We start from the raw sequence: 18,941 nt of genomic DNA on the forward strand, positions 1-18,941 counted from the left end.
AGTGTCACATGGCGTGCAACCCCTAGCATAAAGTGTGGCATGGCCACGTGTGGGGAGCACTGAGGAGAGTCAGGGTGATGAGATGAGGACTGGCACTTTCAAAGTCAATGCTTGTCAGGATTGGCATTTGAATACTTCTCCTCAGTACTTGCTGTTGGACCACTGATAACTTTCTAATTTGTTTTTCAGTGAATAACATTTTGTAAATGAATTAAACTAGGAAAAAGTTTCCTCATTAGTATCTCATTTCTTATAGTCCCAGTAGTAGACCAAGGCCTGTCTGGGCCTGACTGAGGATCTGATTGAGCCCAGATCCTGGGTCTGGTTCAGAATGTCCCTGAGCTCAAAGCTTGTTAGGCTGTGGGGATTTTCCATTCACCAATGCATGCCTCCAGTCCATATGCTAGTCAACACAATGCTCATTCAACCAATGACAAACACAAAAACAAACAACAAATCGCTGCCTGTACTTGAGCAAAACATAAAAGGGACGTTAAGCAGGCCAGAATGAGGCCTAATGAAGAGAGCAGCAGGGCTGCTCATTTGCTAGGCCCCTTGCACAGCCACTCACTACCTAGTATTTATCAACATGGCCAACAGCAAATGAAAAGATGTCTGATACATACAGGTCCAGACTACATAAGAGCATTCTACTCTGGACCTGGGCACTGAAGAGAGTATCTGTAAACCAACAATCATTTGACAATTGTGGAAAAAAATAGTACTTTTCAAGCAAAATCAGCCATCCCCAAACACATTAATAATTTAATATGTTGATCCACAAATACACCTCATAAATAAATAAAGTGGTGTGCCCAGTATACTGCAAGCAGCACTTAATGACACTGTACTAATAGTGGGCTTCTCTGACCACTAATGACCATATCCTGACAGGCTTGCTAGCCCTTCTTGTGATGCCCCTGGCCCTGGGTCCAAATGACACATTCTTGGATGAGGCACCCGAATCTTGAACTCAGCAGCTCAGAGGCACCCCTGACTTCCCCCTGCCTGCCCTGCCAAACAAACAAAACTCCAAACAACTAGGACACGGCGTTGAAATACGACACAACAACTCCAACGAGTCTGCTGTAATCTCCTCTGAGTGAGAATAGCCTGGTTAGCATGGGACTTTGTATTTTGATGTTGCTAGTCAACACATCATAGCCTTGTCAGCAAGGTCATGGGCAGCCAAAACAGCAGGCACAGCAACAGTGCTGTGAGTAGCACCAGCAGAGCACTGTGAGTAACAATGGCTACACCTCAGCTGTTAGTTATTTCCCTGACAGCTTCCCTGTAAACATTTCATTCTCCAGATGAAAAAAATACCACATGCATCTGCCAGCCTCACCAAACCACCGGGTGCCTCAAAAATGGAGACAGACCGATTAATTTGGCCGATATCTGGCATTGTGAGATAATCAGAGTCAGCTGATATCTGTGTTCAAGGCCAATAAACAAAAAATGCCTGCAGGCACATCTGCAGGCAGCCTCATCACTGTGGCTGCTGATAAATGCTGTTGTTAAGTGCAGTACAGTTTTATATATTTTTCATTCATACATTTAGATTTTTGATTACCTGTGGACATTTATTTAGTTGATACATTTGTCATTTAAAATAAGAGCACTGCAGACAGCTGGCAGACTTCAGCAAACAGGGACAATATAGACAATAATATTAAAAAGTAAATGATCCTTTAAGTTCAGGAATGTAGTCATTATTTGGTATTTTTATTAAATTGTTCCATTTTATCAGATGCAAAACAACAACAACAATGACAACAACATGATATTGGCATTATATGGGCACTGGCATCAGCCACTGAAAAACCCTTATCGGCTGCAATTCGTTTTCTCCAGGCAGGCAAGACTGTTTTGGTACAAATATACAGAATAAATTGAGTGCAATGTGACTATCTGGGGCCTTAACGGTGGTGGCTGACTTGGAGTATCTATGCGCCCACCCTTAGTGGCCACCCTGCACTTGGTGGCTGAATGTCTGGTCTCTGGCCCACTGCTCACCCCCTCCTTCCCTTATACCGCATTTACATTCTGTCCTGGGGGGCTTCTGGGGTGGCTGGCAGGGTGACAAGCAAAGCAGGAAGGCTAAATCCAGCTCTCGAAAGCACAACAAACTCAGCCTTCTCCAAACACAGGAGCACCACTGCTCCTCGGGGCAGAGAAACCACTAAGCAGACAGCTCTATCAGGAAAGTAAATCAAGTTAAGATAGCGCCAGATTGGTACAGGCCACCTGATGTCTTAATACCAACTAGATTAGGCCTATATCAGTGCTGCAGTCTAGGTTGTGAAAGAGACGAAAGACAACAAACGCACAGAGGAAATCATTCGTCAAGTTTCTGATGGTTATATCATTCACCACAAACACATAAACACACACAGATATACACAAACACATGCACACCTGCTTCCTGGGGAGCCATCTATAAAGCTCATCCATAAAAGGGCGGATGACAAAAGTTCTTATCACACCTCTCTCCATCTCTCTCTCTCTCTCTCTCTCACACACACACACACACACACACACACAAAGCAAAATGAAAGAAAATAGTCCTATTGAATACTGAAATAAGTTCTTTAGAAGCTACTCTATTTCTGAGATTGAACACACTCATTCTTCTTTTCATTTGCCACACAACCGAGTGAGGATTAACGTAAAACTATTAACACTGTGCAAGTTTGGGAGGCCACACTGCTGGCCGCGAATGACTTAATATCTGACAGGCACTTAATCATCGCGGACTTTGAGTAAGTTCTCACCCAGAACACATGAGAATAAGTTGAATCACCCACCAATCAAAGATAAAGACCTGCCTTCTCTACACGGTGATGTGAGTATGGAGCACAACAGAAAACAAATTCAAAGACAGAGGACTAATTAGCCCTATACAAATGACAGGAAGAAGATAAAACAAAGAATAGTGGGACAAGAGAAAGAGAAACGAGACATGAAACCTGAGGCGACAAATTAAAACACCTACTGCAGAAGACAATCTGTGTGTTTAATAATGCATCTCCCTCCATTCAGGATATCGCCACTTGTATTACACCACCTCCTGATTAGAGACAAGGCGGGGAGGAAGAGAGTAGAGCCACAAGGCAAAGCCAGGTGTTCGGTGACTGTCTGTCTGCAGCTTGGCAGTGAGAGTGGGGGTAGGGGCTTTGTTTCCCCATATGATTATACTAGCATTGCAGTTCATGCTCCTCATTGTTCTGCATCATACTGTCTTTTAGAGCTGTACCCGCTCTCCTTCTTCCTGTCCCAGGCTTGGTCCTCTCCCACCCCTCTAAGGGTGCCTCCGGCCTCATCTCCCCACCTCCCTCCTCCTCCTCCTCCTGACCCCTTCTCCAGAGAGCCCTGCTGAGATTACATAATGGTCTTTTTAAAATTTAAACCCCTGACACGCTTTTCTTGGCTGCACACAGGCTGGGCTCTCTTGTCCTGCCTCAGGGGGCCAGCTTTGCCCTCTCCGCTGCCCCAACCACAGCCTCCATCTAAAACTGGAAGACTGGTGGCCGATAAATTACATCCATCCCCCACACCCTTAAATAAAGCACCCAAATAAACTTCTGGACCACATCATGATTACTGTTGCCATGTAAGTGTGTAATAATTATGATTTCAGGACCCATTCATTTTTTGAATATGCACATCTTTAGTACTCTTTGCTACTGAAGGACAGGCTCACATGAAAGATGAACAGTTTGCACCAGTTTATCTTTGCTGGATGGACTTAGAGATGATTAGAGCTTTTGGGTGTGACCTTTCTCTATCGCTAATTGTTGCCCTTTTTCATGTCACACAAAGATTACAGTTATGAGACATTTGCAAGATCTTACTGCTGTAAAGCAAAAATGAGCATATATTAGTAAGATCTATTTTTTTTCTTTTTTCTTTTTTTAATGTATAAATCATTGTATTGTATTTGTATTGATGAATTATGATTTTACTTTTTTTTTTCTTTTCACATGATATTTTCAACTTGAACATTTAATATGTATTTGTGATTTTTGTACTGTGTGTATCTTAACATTAGTATTTTTTGGGGTGTGGTTTTCATATAAGCCTCTATAGGTTTCTGACCATACCTCACACATATTTTTCTTGTTTTTTGTTGTTGTTGTTGTTGTTGGTTTTTTTATGTGATTCCCTGTCTTTCTCTTTTTTTGTATGTGTGAAACAAATAAATGAAATGAATAAATGAAATCTAGTTTAGATGTCTGAGATCTAGTAAAACGATTTAATTTCAAAAAACAATGATTTTTGAAACATAATAGCATCCTATTTTGAAAGGTCTTCCTAGGAGCTGGCACATTAACAATCCCTGCAGGTCTAACATCTCTGCAAAACTCACCAGATTAAACATGCAAATCAGTCTTTCTTATCTTTTGATAGGAGTCAGAAGTCCAGGCGCCAGACGTACATGACATCATGACATTTTCCAATTATAGTCTGTATAATGCATCTAAAGCGCATGATTCCAATAACATTAGTCCAGTATCATTTGCCAAAATTCACTGCTAAATTCACTGAAAGTTTTAATATTCAGCTTATTTAATTCTCTATTCAATAATATGCCAGTGCTGCTTGTTAATTTTCTGTGTCATGTATACTGAGGGCAAAATGGATCATGTAACATATTGGGAGACATTCATATCTTGTTGCTGATTTGGTTCCAAACCATTTATTGTCTTAATAGGAGCTCATGTTCATATTATTGCAGGAATATCACCTCATAAGAGTTTATTTGATTCACAGACTAGTGTATGCTCATGTACACATATCATCTGGCCTCTGTGTGCTGACCAAAGACTTTTATGACTCCCACTGGCTCTGCTGGTCACAGGTCTGTTTCCACATGATGTAATGAATGCATGGGTGTTCATGTGCATGTGTGTGTGTTGGGGTTTGCCCTTATATGTGAGCGTTTGTGTGGAGTGCACAGTGTGTGGTGCCTTTGCATTCTTCCTTTGAAGGGCAGGGTGCCTGCTTTATTTTCTGCACATGAGAAACTGAAAGACACGGTGTATGCATGTGTGTATGTGTGTGTGTGTGTGTGTGTGTGTGTGTGTGAGAGAGAGAGAGAGAGAGAGAGAGAGAGAGAGAGAGAGAGAGAGAGAGAGAGAGAGAAACAGAGGGGGAGAGAGAGAGCAGACTGTGCACACATTCACTCACACCTGCACCACGTTCTTGTAGGAACAAGGTGCTGGGAGACGAGAGACTCTTTTATGTTGAGCTAAGGTTGTTTTCCTTGACATGTTGATGGCTACCTGGATTGGATGGTGGTTGTTTAGTGAGCGCTTCTAGGAGACGGTAGCAAGATCAAACACATCAGTTTCTGTTATGCATCTGAGCAGCATAACCGCTGACTCAGTAACAGGGTCAATCGTCTGGTCCATGATACCATCAATCCATTATACATCAAACAATAAAATCACCCGTATCTATGAGAACAATCCCTGCACGTCTAACATCTCTGCAAAACTCACCAGATTAAACATGTAAATCAGTCTTTCTTATCTTTTGATAGGAGTCAGTAGTCCAGGCGCCAGACGTACATTACATCATGACAAATTATGTTTTTCCCGTGTCAAAACACGCTCTGAGGCTTGCTGTTACAAAAGTGTTTCATCTCCCAAAGGGCTAATTGCAGCCTAGGTGGGAACTGCCTGTTAGACTGCCTTATTACAGGCCAGGGGTAGGGGACGTCATTTAGCGTTACGCACTTCCTGTGGTTCCAGGGCACACTCAGCGCACGTGGGAATATTCCAGAGCTCTAATAAAGCTTGTAGACTGAGGAGATGGCAGCTCCAGGGTAGGCAACACCCTGCCTGAAAGCTGTGTACCGGACTGAGGCATTACCAAACTACAGTAAAAAACTAACACTTTGCTTTTACCTTCCTTAGAGGCCATTAAATGATCCATAGATGGATTCAGGATGCTGGGCATAGTCCTGTAGCTTGATATAGGGCATATGCCTGTGAGATGGTTTTGGATCCCTCTCTGCCTGTCTGACCCAGCGCCCCGGGTACAAAGAACAGCATTGTGGGGGATACACAGCAGGGCAAAGCAGCTGCACTGGACAGTGGCTGACTTCACTGGCAATAGCCAGCACCCCAACAAAGGCCACTGTGAAGCCCCGTCCACATGAGTGAATAAATAAACCTCTCTCGTGCTATCTTTCAAACAGGAGCATCTGCAAAACCGCCCTCACAAAGAGCACATTTATCCCAACAGTAAAACAACGAAAGTTACTGGACATATGGCTGGTACACATACAGTTTGGGTTACATGTCAGATGTCCATAAAAAAGTTATCTTTCAGCAATGTGCGTTTTCAGCAGTTTCTGTCATCATTGCTTCAGTGCAGTAATACACAGAGAAAAGTAGATTTTTTTAATGTCATTATTACAGTATTTCCAGAGGTTAAGACAGGTTGGATTTTATTTGGTTTGAATTCATAATATGCGATAGCCATTAGCAACCAGCATCTGCTGTGCTCCAGACTTCATGCTAATGAAGCCGACTTAATGAATCCAAAGATCCAAAAGTAACCTACAATCCCAATGAATCCCACACAAACAGACTACCTAAGCTCCATCCTCTGTGCTTTGATGTATTTTGAAATGCTATTACTTCAGTCTCTCCAATGCACTCAGCAACGTTCCTCAATAACAATTTCGACCAACCCTAAACTCAACAAAAATACAAAATTTATTAAAAAAAGCAAAGATGAGCAATGATCCTCCAGCTTATGGCCGCTCTCCTGTCTCTCTGACTCACTTCATGTGTTTTCCTCACTGCTGCTGTGGAAAGTCGGGTCCCATCTGTCCTATAACTGTCCTATAACTGTTGTTTTTGAGAGCTGAGAGTTTTGAGAGCTGACAATGTGGTAGTGGGAGTTGCAGGAGACAGCGGTATGTAGTCACTGTTGTTTCTGTCCCAGATAGAGACACGGAAGGAGGCTGGCCCACAGATGAGAAGGGGGAAAGAGCAGGTTGTGAAAAACAGCAGGTTTCTCCATTGCTGTGGGCGAGTCTCTAATGACTTCCAGACCCACTCGCATACAATCTCTCCCCTCCTTGTCTAGACTACAGCTACAGCGCTCTACCCTGGCCTCCTAGACTCTCACTCAAGCCACCCCCCCCCCCCCCCCCACCCCCCCCCCCCCCCCCCCCCCCCCACCCCAACATGCACACGTACACACACGCACACAGAGTCCCTACCCCCCAACACACCCTGAGCCCTGTTTCCTCTTAGAAGACTACAGGCATTTCAGTCTGAGAGGCTGACCAAAAAGACAGTGCTGCTTTCATTCCCTCCCCAGGGATTCAGCCTAAAAGGATCTCAACTCTAATGAAGACTTTGAAATGACGGCTGTCTTTTTTTAGTTCCTCTTGCTTTGGTTTTGTCTCCTGACTGCCACCTCTGTGGCTCTGAATGTAGAAAGAAATCGCATCTTTCAAAGAAAGACAAACTTTGTAAATCTCCTAATTGGGCATGACCAGACTGTTTAAAGACAGAATGACCTCTCTCACTCACTGATAAAACATCCCATTGTTTCCTCCAGCCAGGGTATGGTTAGTCTATTAAATCTAATTACCCGCCAATCTAAATCTGTTTACCAATGACTGCTTTTAAAATCTGGTAGGTGGGATAAATAGCAGGAGCAGCATATCAGTATGTGCCATAGTCTCTACAATTGTGTTTTAAGAGGCACAACAGTGGATTTACAGCCATCTTTATACTACCAACATAAGGGCTGTTTAAAAACTGGAGACTGCAGCTGTTGAATGAGACTGCAGCTAAATCAGTCATATAAGTCGTACATCTTCCTACACAGATAGGTTACACATGTCACATGTATGTAATTTCCACATTAATATAAAACAGTATGGCTGTGCATTTATTTGTGATGACACATTCTTACACAATCAAATTTAATGGAGACTGTATTAAAAATTACTTTAAATTTACAGAAACGGTCTTTAGGATTAGGTGATGAAGTGTGAGCTTTAGATGCACTACAGTATTATCTGCTGCATTACCTACATAAAATCTCCTAAACTCACTTAGCTACGGGTGCTTAAAATTTAATGATACCAAGTAGGGATGCACCGATATGGAAATTTTGGCCGATACCGATATCCGATATTAATATTGCTGTTATGGCCGATATCCGATATTTACCGATATCGATATGTTTTTTTTTTTTTTTTTTGGAGTGGATGTTTACCAGTAAGCGTGACTCCAATAATTTAACAATGTTAAATTATTATTTGTTTTAAAAACGTAAATTACTAATCAAACAGACCTAACAATTCAACTACCAATGAATGAGCAGTAGCATGCATGCGATAACACAGATTGAATATGAAAAATAAGCCGAAGTGATACCTCTTCTCTGAATAGACAAGCTAAGCCAGTGTGCTGCTGTTGGCCAGTGAAATTAGAGCAGAGTGGCACCTCTTCGCTTTGTTACACAATCTATGCCAGTGCGCTGCTGTAGCTGGAAAGTTTCTTTGCTTTTCGGCTCGTGCGGTGCCGGTGCAGTTATTATTATGTCAAATTCCGTGTTAAAAATAGATTGTTTTATTTGGCAATTCTGTCCACAATTCTGTGATCGATAAGTTATTGACCTGGCTTTTGAATTGTCCTTGGCAAATATCTTGGTTTGGTCGAGTACTTGTTGTATTGGGCTCCCAGCTGTGGCGGTGGCTGCTGCTGTTTTCGCTTTTGCCTGCTGGCTAACGTTAGCAGCATTAGCTTTCTGCCATTGGCTGTGAACTTCTGGATGGCGGTTTTTCAGATGAGATAATAAATTTGTAGTGTTGAATGACTTGACGCGGCATCCTCCTCGCATTACCTCGACTTTGCAGGTGTTGCATACTGCTTTTCGAGTATCTTCTTTCGACACCGCGAAAAACGACCACACCGCCGACATTTTTTTTCTCCTCTTCATTTTAACACCCCACAATCCTGGGCTGTTTATGTCACTGACACGTGCCCAAACAAATACCGCATGACCAAATCCCCCTCCCCCTTTCTCTCCCTCTCACCCTCCCTCTCCCGACACACATACACAAACAGCAATTAAACGGATATAAACATCGGTTGTTAATATCGGTCCAGTTTTACTCATCTGACCGATGCCGATATGTTAAAAAATGACGAACATCGGCCGATACCGATATTAATGCCGATATATCGTGCATCCCTAATACCAAGTGTTCATAAAATGTAGGTTTCTTCCACCACCCTGATAATTATCTACACACTGAGTGGTTAAATGTCAACCAAAGATCGTTGAGTAGTGTGAGTCAGATGCAACCAGATCAGTGAAATCTACACAGGAATACAGAGAAGCAAACCACAGCCAGAAATATAACTTCACATAGGCACGGAAGCATACCCACAGTATCCGGATACAAAACACCACAAGTTATCAAGTTTGAGAGACTCACAAACGTCAGGCTCCTCGTCTGAGCCGTCTGGACAGTCCTTCTCCCCATCGCAGCGCCAGCCCTTGGATATACACGTTACCTGGTCTTTGCACACAAACTGCTTCGGGCTGCAGGTCTTTGGGGCTGAAAAAGACACAAACGTGAGAGGGAGAAGTGAATTAGTTAAAAGGCTGATGATTGTGATTCAAAAAAAGAACGAGTCCTTTTGTCACTGGTGATCTTTATTACTGTGGTCTCATTAGCCAGCGGGGTCTGTTGTGTTCAGAGTCAATAGTGGCCCTCACTGGCCCTAATTAGGTTCTGGAAAGTTGTTCTTCAGAGCAAGGAATAGAGAAAGCACACACTTGCACGGAGAGCCTGATGAGTTTTTGCATAAATTTGTTGCACCTTAATATCCAGGTCAGCGTTCCCATGCCAATACCAGTGATGCAACTCGTCTAGAGGGATATCAAAGAACATCTTGTTCAGTGAGCTGCCCCCTATCCTCCATTTCCCCCTCAATCTATCCTTCCAAAAGGAAAAAAAAACAAAAACTGCCCACTCGATCCACTGCCAAATGGAGGAAAGTATTCAAACTCACACCAATTTAAGTTCTTTCCTGAACAGCACAGTGCATAGACAACACACACACACACACACACACACACACACACACACACACACACACACACAAGCAGCAGAACTGTGTCAACCAGGGGCATTCAGGGCACGTTTTTTGGCGAGTGCTATGGGTCAGACCAGTGATATAACAGCCCACAAATGACTGGTGAGAGGCTTTTGGATACATCGTGAAATTCAGTCTGAACAGAATTTTGTTATATATAATTAAATTATATTCTATAGGGTACTATAGAGTGGACTGAATGGGTCCAAAATTCAAGTTACAGGTTCAGTTTATGTTCATGTCATCCATGGTCCATTTTTATTCAACTTCCTGAATAAATATTTAAAACAGCTCATCTTCCTTGAGAAGCAGATTAATCAAAGTAATTCCAATTTTCTTTAAAATCACAAATATTTCTCTTTGACATGTAATACAAACTATTTAAAATACTAGGCCTATTTGATCATTTTTATTTTCTCTACCCCTCTAACTACCCTATAACTACCCCTATAACTACACACACACACACACACACACAGACTCAAAAAAAAAAAACAAAAACAAAAAAAAAAAAAAACAGGCTGGTGGTGTCCACCATCAATGTCTCAGGTCAACAGTAAAACAGACAACTGCAATAATTAAAGTGACATTTCCCAAGTTGAGGAAATGGGTCTCCACCCACAAAACAGGTTATTTTCCACCAAACACAATAAATCTGTTTAACCAGGCAGTCGTTCAAATCTTTTGTAAGCACTGTATTTTTCTCAACAGATTTGGGGTATTATTATAGCCGCATGTAAGAGTCAAGCGAGGTAACAGAAAAGAGTGGGCACTCGGTAAAGCAGGCCTTTTTATAATACAATATCTGGACATATGGTAATGAATACCAATCAGACACTGATGCATTTTTAAAAATATTCATACATGTAGACTATCTGACAGCATCATATTGTGGGCTGGGAGAAGAAAGGCCATGTTGGGACTCTATAGTAGCTATAAGTGGATTAGCCAAATGGAAAACAAACCTGATAAAGTCTTGTTCTATTATGTGCTCCTCATGCAAAACATTACTTTTTCCAGAACTATTTATTGATTAAAAAAAAAAAAAAAAAACAGCAGCAAAACAACAACAACGTTTTGTCAGTTGACATTTTAAAATGTGCAAGAGAAGAGATTTCACTCATGGATTGTCCTATTGTTTGAATATTTATCACCAAGCTGTGACTCAACTAGTCTTTCAGTAGGCTACAAGCTGAGCTCATGCTTTTTTTTTTGTTTGTTTGTTTTGTTTTGTTTGTTTTTTTTGTCTCTATGCCTCTCATCTGCATCAAGCATAGGGACTCTTTTTATTCCTACCCCCATTTATAACTTTCTGTGGCATCACTATCATTCAATTAAACACCAGCAGTCTGAGATCATTGTTCCAACACCTTTGAAACCCCCCATCGCCCCCCTCTGCCCCACCCGTCCTAGCCCCCGAGGGGTCTGATCATTTACATTTCTGCCGCTGTCATTGGGAGAGCAGCGTCTGGATGAGCGTCAGCGCCTCCCTTATACAAACACGGATTTTCCAGAGTCAGCTGCTTGGGCCAAAATATAAGGCACTGATTGAAAATGGTGATGTTATTGTAACCCTGAGACTGTTTAGGCATATAGGATGACAAATAGGACAGGGGAAAGGATAGGATAGGACAGGGTAAAGGACAGGATGAAGCAGGATAAACAGGATGACTGGAATTACATTTCAAGCTAGCCCCCTAACTCGTGGGTGAAGGGAATCTTGAAATGGTGCTCAACCTAAATACCATGAATTCAACCTGACATCTTGCTGCACACATCCACACACTCCCTGCTTATCCTCTTCTTCCTAGCACTGCTGCCAGAGCACTCTGAGTGACTGAGCATGTGTGTGTGTGTGTGTGTGTGTGTGTGTGTGGTTGTGGTGGCGTTGGGGAGGAGGGGGTCTCTCTCTTTCCCTCTCTCTCTCTCTCTCTCTCTCCCTCTCTCTCAGAAGTCACAAGGTTTTGAATTATTCATGAAATGCAACTGGGCTTGTGTGTTTCCTTTTAGCAGAGCTCTTTGGTGTGTCTGTGTGTGTGTGTGTGTGTGTGGGTGCGTGCTCGTGTGCGTGTGTATTTGTTTGTTTGTTTAAGGATATCAACAGCAGCCACAGGAGGCAGATAGTTGTCTGTTGTATGTTCCTTTAGATGCTGACATGCTTTCACTTGGCATGTTGTTAACTTTGCTCCCCATAATGGCTGTGGGAGGAGACTGAGGAGTTCACACCAGCCTCAGACTCAAACACAAGATGCTGCTGACAGAAACCTACCAGAGAGAGAGTAGAGGAAGTAGGTCAGGAGGTTAGCTAGTTAGTGTTGAAGACAGTTGCACTGATGTGTGTAACTGTATTGTGTCTGGATGAGTTATCGGCACACAAAGGAACAACTCTTGGTGATGTGGACTCGTGTGTAAAGAACACTGAACCCTCTTTCTGTATCTGAGACTCACTGGTGTGCTACCAATAACCACCATTGTTTTGTTTGTTTGTTTGTTTGTTTGTTTGTTTTACGGGCCATACACACAAAAACCAAACTGCTTTCGTTCATACCCCGCTTGGGCTGGACCCCGCCCGGGCCTGCACTTTCTCCTCTGCGGCCAATGCTAAGCCCAATTGATCCAGCCAACAAACTACCCTGCCTCTTTCTCCCTCCTTTTGGTATGATATATACATTAGAGCATGGATAACCACATTCAGACAAAAATTCATAAATTATGTTTGGGTTCGTTCATGTCAGCATTATTCTATTGAAAAATGATGGACCTACTGTCTGTCCTGGGCAACTTCCTGAACAGTGCTGGAGTTTACGCGATGACGCTGATGGCAACACGTAGGCTATTTCAGGCGGTAACTGTAACATTGTGATGGAGGACAAGCAAAATCTCGGGCTCAGGTCGGGTTTGGACACAAAAAAGAATGACTGTCAGGTTACTGTGCTCCCGTCTCGGGTCGGGCTCAGACAAATTTATGCGGCCCGCCCTACACTCTGTAATACCCACACACACTTGTGTTAGGGATTGAGTTGCCCTAGACCGCTTTGTATCAGTTCAGTTTGGCTCACATCTTGTGCAGGTGCATTGTCACAGACAAGACAAAGACAAAGAAAAGTGTGCCTCTTCAGGAATAAGAGCAGAAGTACCATGTGTAGTTCTGTCTGGTGTTCTAGTTGAAGGTTCAGCGGCTTACACCCCTTTTACTCTGACCTAAAATCACATTATCATCCAGGAGAGGACATCCAGGTCCAGTGTGAACAGGTTAACCCGGCATTTCAGTCCCACATTCTGAATCCTTTTCTTGTTTGAAGAAGAAAGACAAAAGGAAGGATGAGGATGGTGAGGATAGAGAAAGGGGGTAAATGGGTAAACAGAATACGATGGTTATGATGAAAGATTATCAAAGAGAATAAAGAAGATAGCCCAACCATAAGAGCAAATGAGGCAGGGTGTAAGGTGGGATGAGATAGTGATGAAGTGCTAGTCAAAAGGGGAAGGGCCCTGGCTGTGCATCTATCCTTGGTCGGCTGGGGACAGGCCTAGACAGAGGATCTGAGAAGAGGCTGAGCTGGGCTGGGATACTGAGATGGGATGGAGGAATGTCACACATGCTATCAATGAGCTGCCTGTATGTTTACCCAAGCGGAGGGTGTGTGGAAACGCTTTGGGGCATCGCCATTTGGACTGGATCACGAATCTCCTGCCCTCTATCCCCACCACTGTCTGCTCTACTCGTCCTCCAAGATGAGCTCAGTCTGGAGAGGGGAGGAAGCGCCCTCTCGTAAGGAAAACACACGCCTCTCCCCCAGCCACCAGCCCCATTTCCTCCAGCACCCACAGCGGTGCTATAAATAAGTTGGAGGCCTGCCAGGGAAACTTGTGACGCAGGGCAAGACCAACCAGGACACTACAGAGCTCCAGCAGACACTGAGACTGCCGCCTCATCACGCACCACTCAACAATGGGTGAGGTAAAGGAAGACTTCAAGTACTGCCAACACTGGTGCTGAAAGGCAGCTTGAGGAGTGTGGCATCCAGGCCTCATACCCAGCAGGGAGAGCAGAGCAGGACCCAAGGAATAGGAACATACTGGTCCGACTGAGAGTTTTCATCAGCAGTCGTCATCGTATCTTTCCATCACAAATATCAGCTGCAGTGTGTACAGAACATGCTTTAGATGTCAAGCCTAACTTATCCACATTCACTCTCATTCATGTAAAAAAGTTGCATAAAAGTTACTATGCACATGTAATTCCATCTTGTGGATGCTTGAGGGACATGTGCTTATGCAAAAATCCAATTTTTAAAAAACTGTACACTTCAAATAGCTATTTTTTTTTCCAGGCACATGCAAATTCTGCTCTCTTCAGCTTTGTTATGAGTGACTGTGACTGATAACAATTGGCTGAAACATGCACCACAGAACAAGGAAACATGTCCCATACATGTAAAACTAGGAACAGAGGGAGCTTGTCTATCTAGACTAAGCAGCTAGCTCCAGCTAGGCCACTCACATCTCACTGGGGAGCGATCAACAAATAAACCCAATAACCTCTTCACGCTCTAAACATGGAACACATCTGGTATTAATGCTCAAATTTTAAGGACTAAAATAGAGTAAAACAGGAATTTTAGCAAATGCACAGACCAGCCAGTTACTCACAAGATGAAATTACTGATGTGTAGCAAATTTAACATTTTCTATTTTTTTTTTTTTTTTTACTTGCATGGTTAGGATTAGTGGTTTGTTAGCCTTAACCTGTAAGCTATCAAAGACAGTCATGCAGCTGATATTTGTGATGGAGAGTTACAATCACTACTGCTGAGGAGAAGCCAAAATAAATATCATACATGGTATCATACACAGTTTGAGGCAGATAAAACAAGACAGTCAGACAGTAATCAAGGCAGCAATCAAGGCCGGAAAATCCTGTTCATCTATCACTGTACCTTTTAGCGCTGGGCTGCCAGCACCTCTCATGTCATGTGGGTATATCCCTGGTGAAAAAAAACTCTCAACATGCATTACATAAACACGATGGATGATTAGCTGCAGTGAGTCAGACTCAGATACGGCAAGCCTCATCTTATGATCTGAAAATCCATGAAACCACAGGAGTGGGTTTTCCCTTGACTTTTGTGAACTCTATGTGTTTGTGTGTGTGTATGTGTGTGTGTGTGTGTGTGTGTGTGTATGTGAGAGAGAGAGACACACACAGAAAGAAAGAAGGATAGTGAAAGGAGAAAAAGAGGGACAGAGATGGGGTAAAAAATTGGTCATGAGCTTTGAATTGTGCATGCATGATGTTCACGCCTTAACATGGCAGCAGCTGTTTCCCTTCAGCACACACAATGGCACTTGGATAAACTTCCTGACGCTGGCAGATTGCACTGCGTTATGCCCACATTCCCCTCTGATCTGGGGACGCAATCCTTTTCTGGCTTCTAGAGCATTGTAAATGGGACCGATTCATAAAAAACTACTGGGAATAATAAAGCTGGCAGGACACACAAAAGGACCAGGTGTGTGTACTGGCTGAAATAATACCCGGGGTAGTGCAGATATTCAAAACACTTAATGGAGACTGTTGCACTGTGTGCTGTGGAAAAAAACACACTGTTTAGTCTAGTGAAGATAGTGTACACTCCCACTTAGCATACACTCTAAAACAGTTTCACAAGGGATGAGACAATCTGCCTATCCCAAATATTTCTGGGTGCTAAAAGAAGTGATAAAGTGTTACGTTTTAAAGTATGTAAGAGAGGGAGGTTTATTTGAAGGCAAGGTAAACAACTTGAGTTGTGTGTAGTTGACTCTCACTCGGCCAAACCAAAACTTGGAATGAAGCTGCGACACGGCCAGTTTAATGTTCAATCATAGCTAAATATCATGGGGAATGTGAGTGACTATAGCCGTGGTATTAGATAAGGAGCCCTGCAGCATGGAGCCAATCAAATGGCTGGCTTTGACTGTGTGAAAACCCTGATATGGTGTTAATCTGTACTATTTAGAGGATGTACGTACATGAAGACTCCACTGACAGAAAGCAAGTCTGCCAGCAGCATGTTTGCTGCACAGCGGCTTGTCCTGTAAGCACTGATTTGCTTTCCTTGGGTATTTTGCTCAACCACAAGACTGCGTTTGGCCAGCATTGAGAAAGCAAACAGCCATGATAAAGGCAAAAGAGAAGAAACAGGAAAAGAGACTGAACTAGAACAGAGTAGCCCGTCTAAACCTTGTCATGAAATGTTTGCTCTGCTGACCTCTGGGCTGACCTGCGGAGGATCTGCTGTGGATCTAAAAGGCCAAACGAAGCCTCACAGATTTCAGTGATTACAGCTGCGTTGGCCTGTTTGACTACAGCCTGCCGCCGCCTCCCTCCCTCCTCCTCCTCCGCAGCCCAGCCACGAACGCTTCAGGATTTTGTAATGGAAGAGAGTGAGAAGAAGGAGGGGAAAAAAGCTTTCCAATTTGTCATGTTACAAAACCCAGAAAAAAAACAGGGCCCAGCTGTGCCTCTTAAATAAATCTCTCTGGCAGCGTTTGGAAGAGACGTAAAAGTCCAGTCACCAGTGAACAAACAGTATAAAAGAGGAGCACGAAAATTCAGACAGAATTTAGCTCTGGATTATGTCTTTTGTGAAAGTCTTTTGAAAGCACAGTCTCTGACTGATCTTTCAAAGATTTTGTGACAGGGCAGTTTTTTATTTCCATTTACCAATAAAGACCTCCATCAACAGATGTTTGTGTCTGCAGTCAAAGCAGAAATTGTGTGTGTGTCTGTCTGAATGTGTGATTCAAGGAATGTTTTAATGAAATGTTTTGTGAATTTGGAAGTGTGTGTGTGTGTGTGTGTGAGAGAGAGAGAGAGTATGTAAGAGTGTGTACGTGTACACTACAAGCTGAGGAGAATTAACATCAGGAATGTGCTCATGTCTGGAGAGGGTTGCCAAGTAAAATGGGACTCTGCCATGCTGGACAACACAGAGACTGCTCACATTTTACAGGTCAAATCTAAGCACAAAATTATCCATCTGCACAAGCCTTTATGGTTATGGAGAGGGAGAACTTATTAAGTGAAGCAGAGTAATCAAATGTGAACATAATAAAGCACTATTTGGATGTCTGACTGAGATTGCACCATGTCTGAACCCCAGAGTGGTAATCAGCCATGACTGCTATTTGTGTTAGACGCAGGGTTAGAGCACAGCAGGAGGAGACTGCGACCTCCTTCACTACCACATAAGGATTAGGTCCAGTTCAGCGGCAACAGAGCGGGGGGGCGAAAAAGAAAAGCATAAGGTTTGATCGCAATCCATTATCAAGTGAGCCAGTTTAGTCAAATCCCTCTCACTCACCAGCAACACCCCGGCACGTACTGCAAGTAACTACAGAAGGAGCAAAATGACAATTAAACCTACTTAGTATGCCGCTGAGCGCACGTTATTAAAGAAGATTATATAAAATTCTTTGGTGCATTTTCACAAGACCAGTACAAGTCTCAAGTCTCAGTTTGACACATGAGCTCTGTGGATGGAGCCCAGCCTCTCGAGAATGTTCCCTCACATCCTTCATATCCACATGCTGAAGCACCCAGGGCGCCCACCGCCAACTTCTAATGACACCCATGGTGACGAAACCTAGAACAACACGTCTGAGAAATAATGCAAAAAATCCTAATCACTGCTCTTGTGCATAATGTTATATAAATACTGCAGTCTCCAACTAAGCCTTCAATGAGAGCACAGCCAGTTAACAATATCTCAGTGATCGCAATAACCGGTTCATCCAGCTCGACATGTCAGTACACACACGCGGATAAGGATCCACGTGTCCCCCCCGGTCTTCAAAATACCTCATCATCTCCAAACGAAAATAAAAGAAAGACAAAACATTGGCAAGAAAAAAAAAAATCTTTCACTTAGTATTGGTTTGCATAGGCTAATAATAGTTGAGCCAACGTTTCAGCTGCCTATTCTCTAACTAGAAGCACACAACGCACACATGTAATCACAGAGACCACACTGCCTACACGTAGTTATTTGAGTGTGGGAAATCCTCCAGAGAAAAATGTGAGCAGATCAATATTGTGCAAATGTAGCGCTATATTGACAGAGAGTCCATGGATTTGGTATCACCTTTGCGTTTTTATCACCCATGAATATCTCTCACCTACAGTGTTTTTGCTCAGCCACGAAAAAAATGGGTGTGTGTCCAAAAGGTCCAGACAAGTGTAGTACAATCACAAAAGGCCCATGTGAGGAGAATTTTGCCAGAGAAAAATGAAGGGTGAATGCCTGTTTGAGGGCAAGGGATTAGTGTTACAATTAGGGCTATGTAAGGTTTGGGTTAGAGGTAGCTACTTAGTGGTTAGGATTAGGAGTTAGGGAATAAATCTAATTCAGAGGAATGTCTTTGCATGAATAGTGACAACACCGCTGCTGTGATTGAGTGTGAGCTACATGCAAGTGTGAGATACTGTCAGAGATTACAATCCAGATACTTGATTAGGATGCAGCTGCAGGCTGTTGAAGAAGACCAAGGGTTTGGTTCTGATGACCCCTTAGAGTCAACATTTCAACATCCCCAGTGATGTTGTAATGCTAAGACTTGAAAAATACTTTATTATGACATTATTCATCATGAAAAGAAAGGAAACAGTAAGTTAGTTGGCTTCAAATCGTCCTTTTGTGGATGAATTCACAATTACTCTGATGCATTAGGCAATGACTTCTATCCAGTTGCTGAAAAAGGATGTCACTGAAAAAAGCCTGTACAACAGGATTGAAAGGATGTGCCGGTGGT

General features: G+C 43.0%; 1 protein-coding gene across 4 annotated transcripts in view; it reads right to left on the reverse strand.

Annotated features, from left to right (window-relative positions):
• Positions 1-18,941, reverse strand: part of LOC115359798 (low-density lipoprotein receptor-related protein 1-like) — a 104,816-nt gene that overhangs the window by 79,823 nt on the left and 6,052 nt on the right. For all 4 annotated transcript variants that reach the window (XM_030052436.1, XM_030052439.1, XM_030052438.1 and 1 more), the window contains exon 2: positions 9,482-9,604. In XM_030052436.1, the coding sequence (XP_029908296.1) occupies positions 9,482-9,604 (123 nt within the window). The remainder of the gene's footprint in view (positions 1-9,481; positions 9,605-18,941) is intronic.

This window comes from Myripristis murdjan, chromosome 5 (genome assembly GCF_902150065.1).
Source record: "Myripristis murdjan chromosome 5, fMyrMur1.1, whole genome shotgun sequence".
Classification (NCBI taxonomy): domain Eukaryota; kingdom Metazoa; phylum Chordata; class Actinopteri; order Holocentriformes; family Holocentridae; genus Myripristis; species Myripristis murdjan.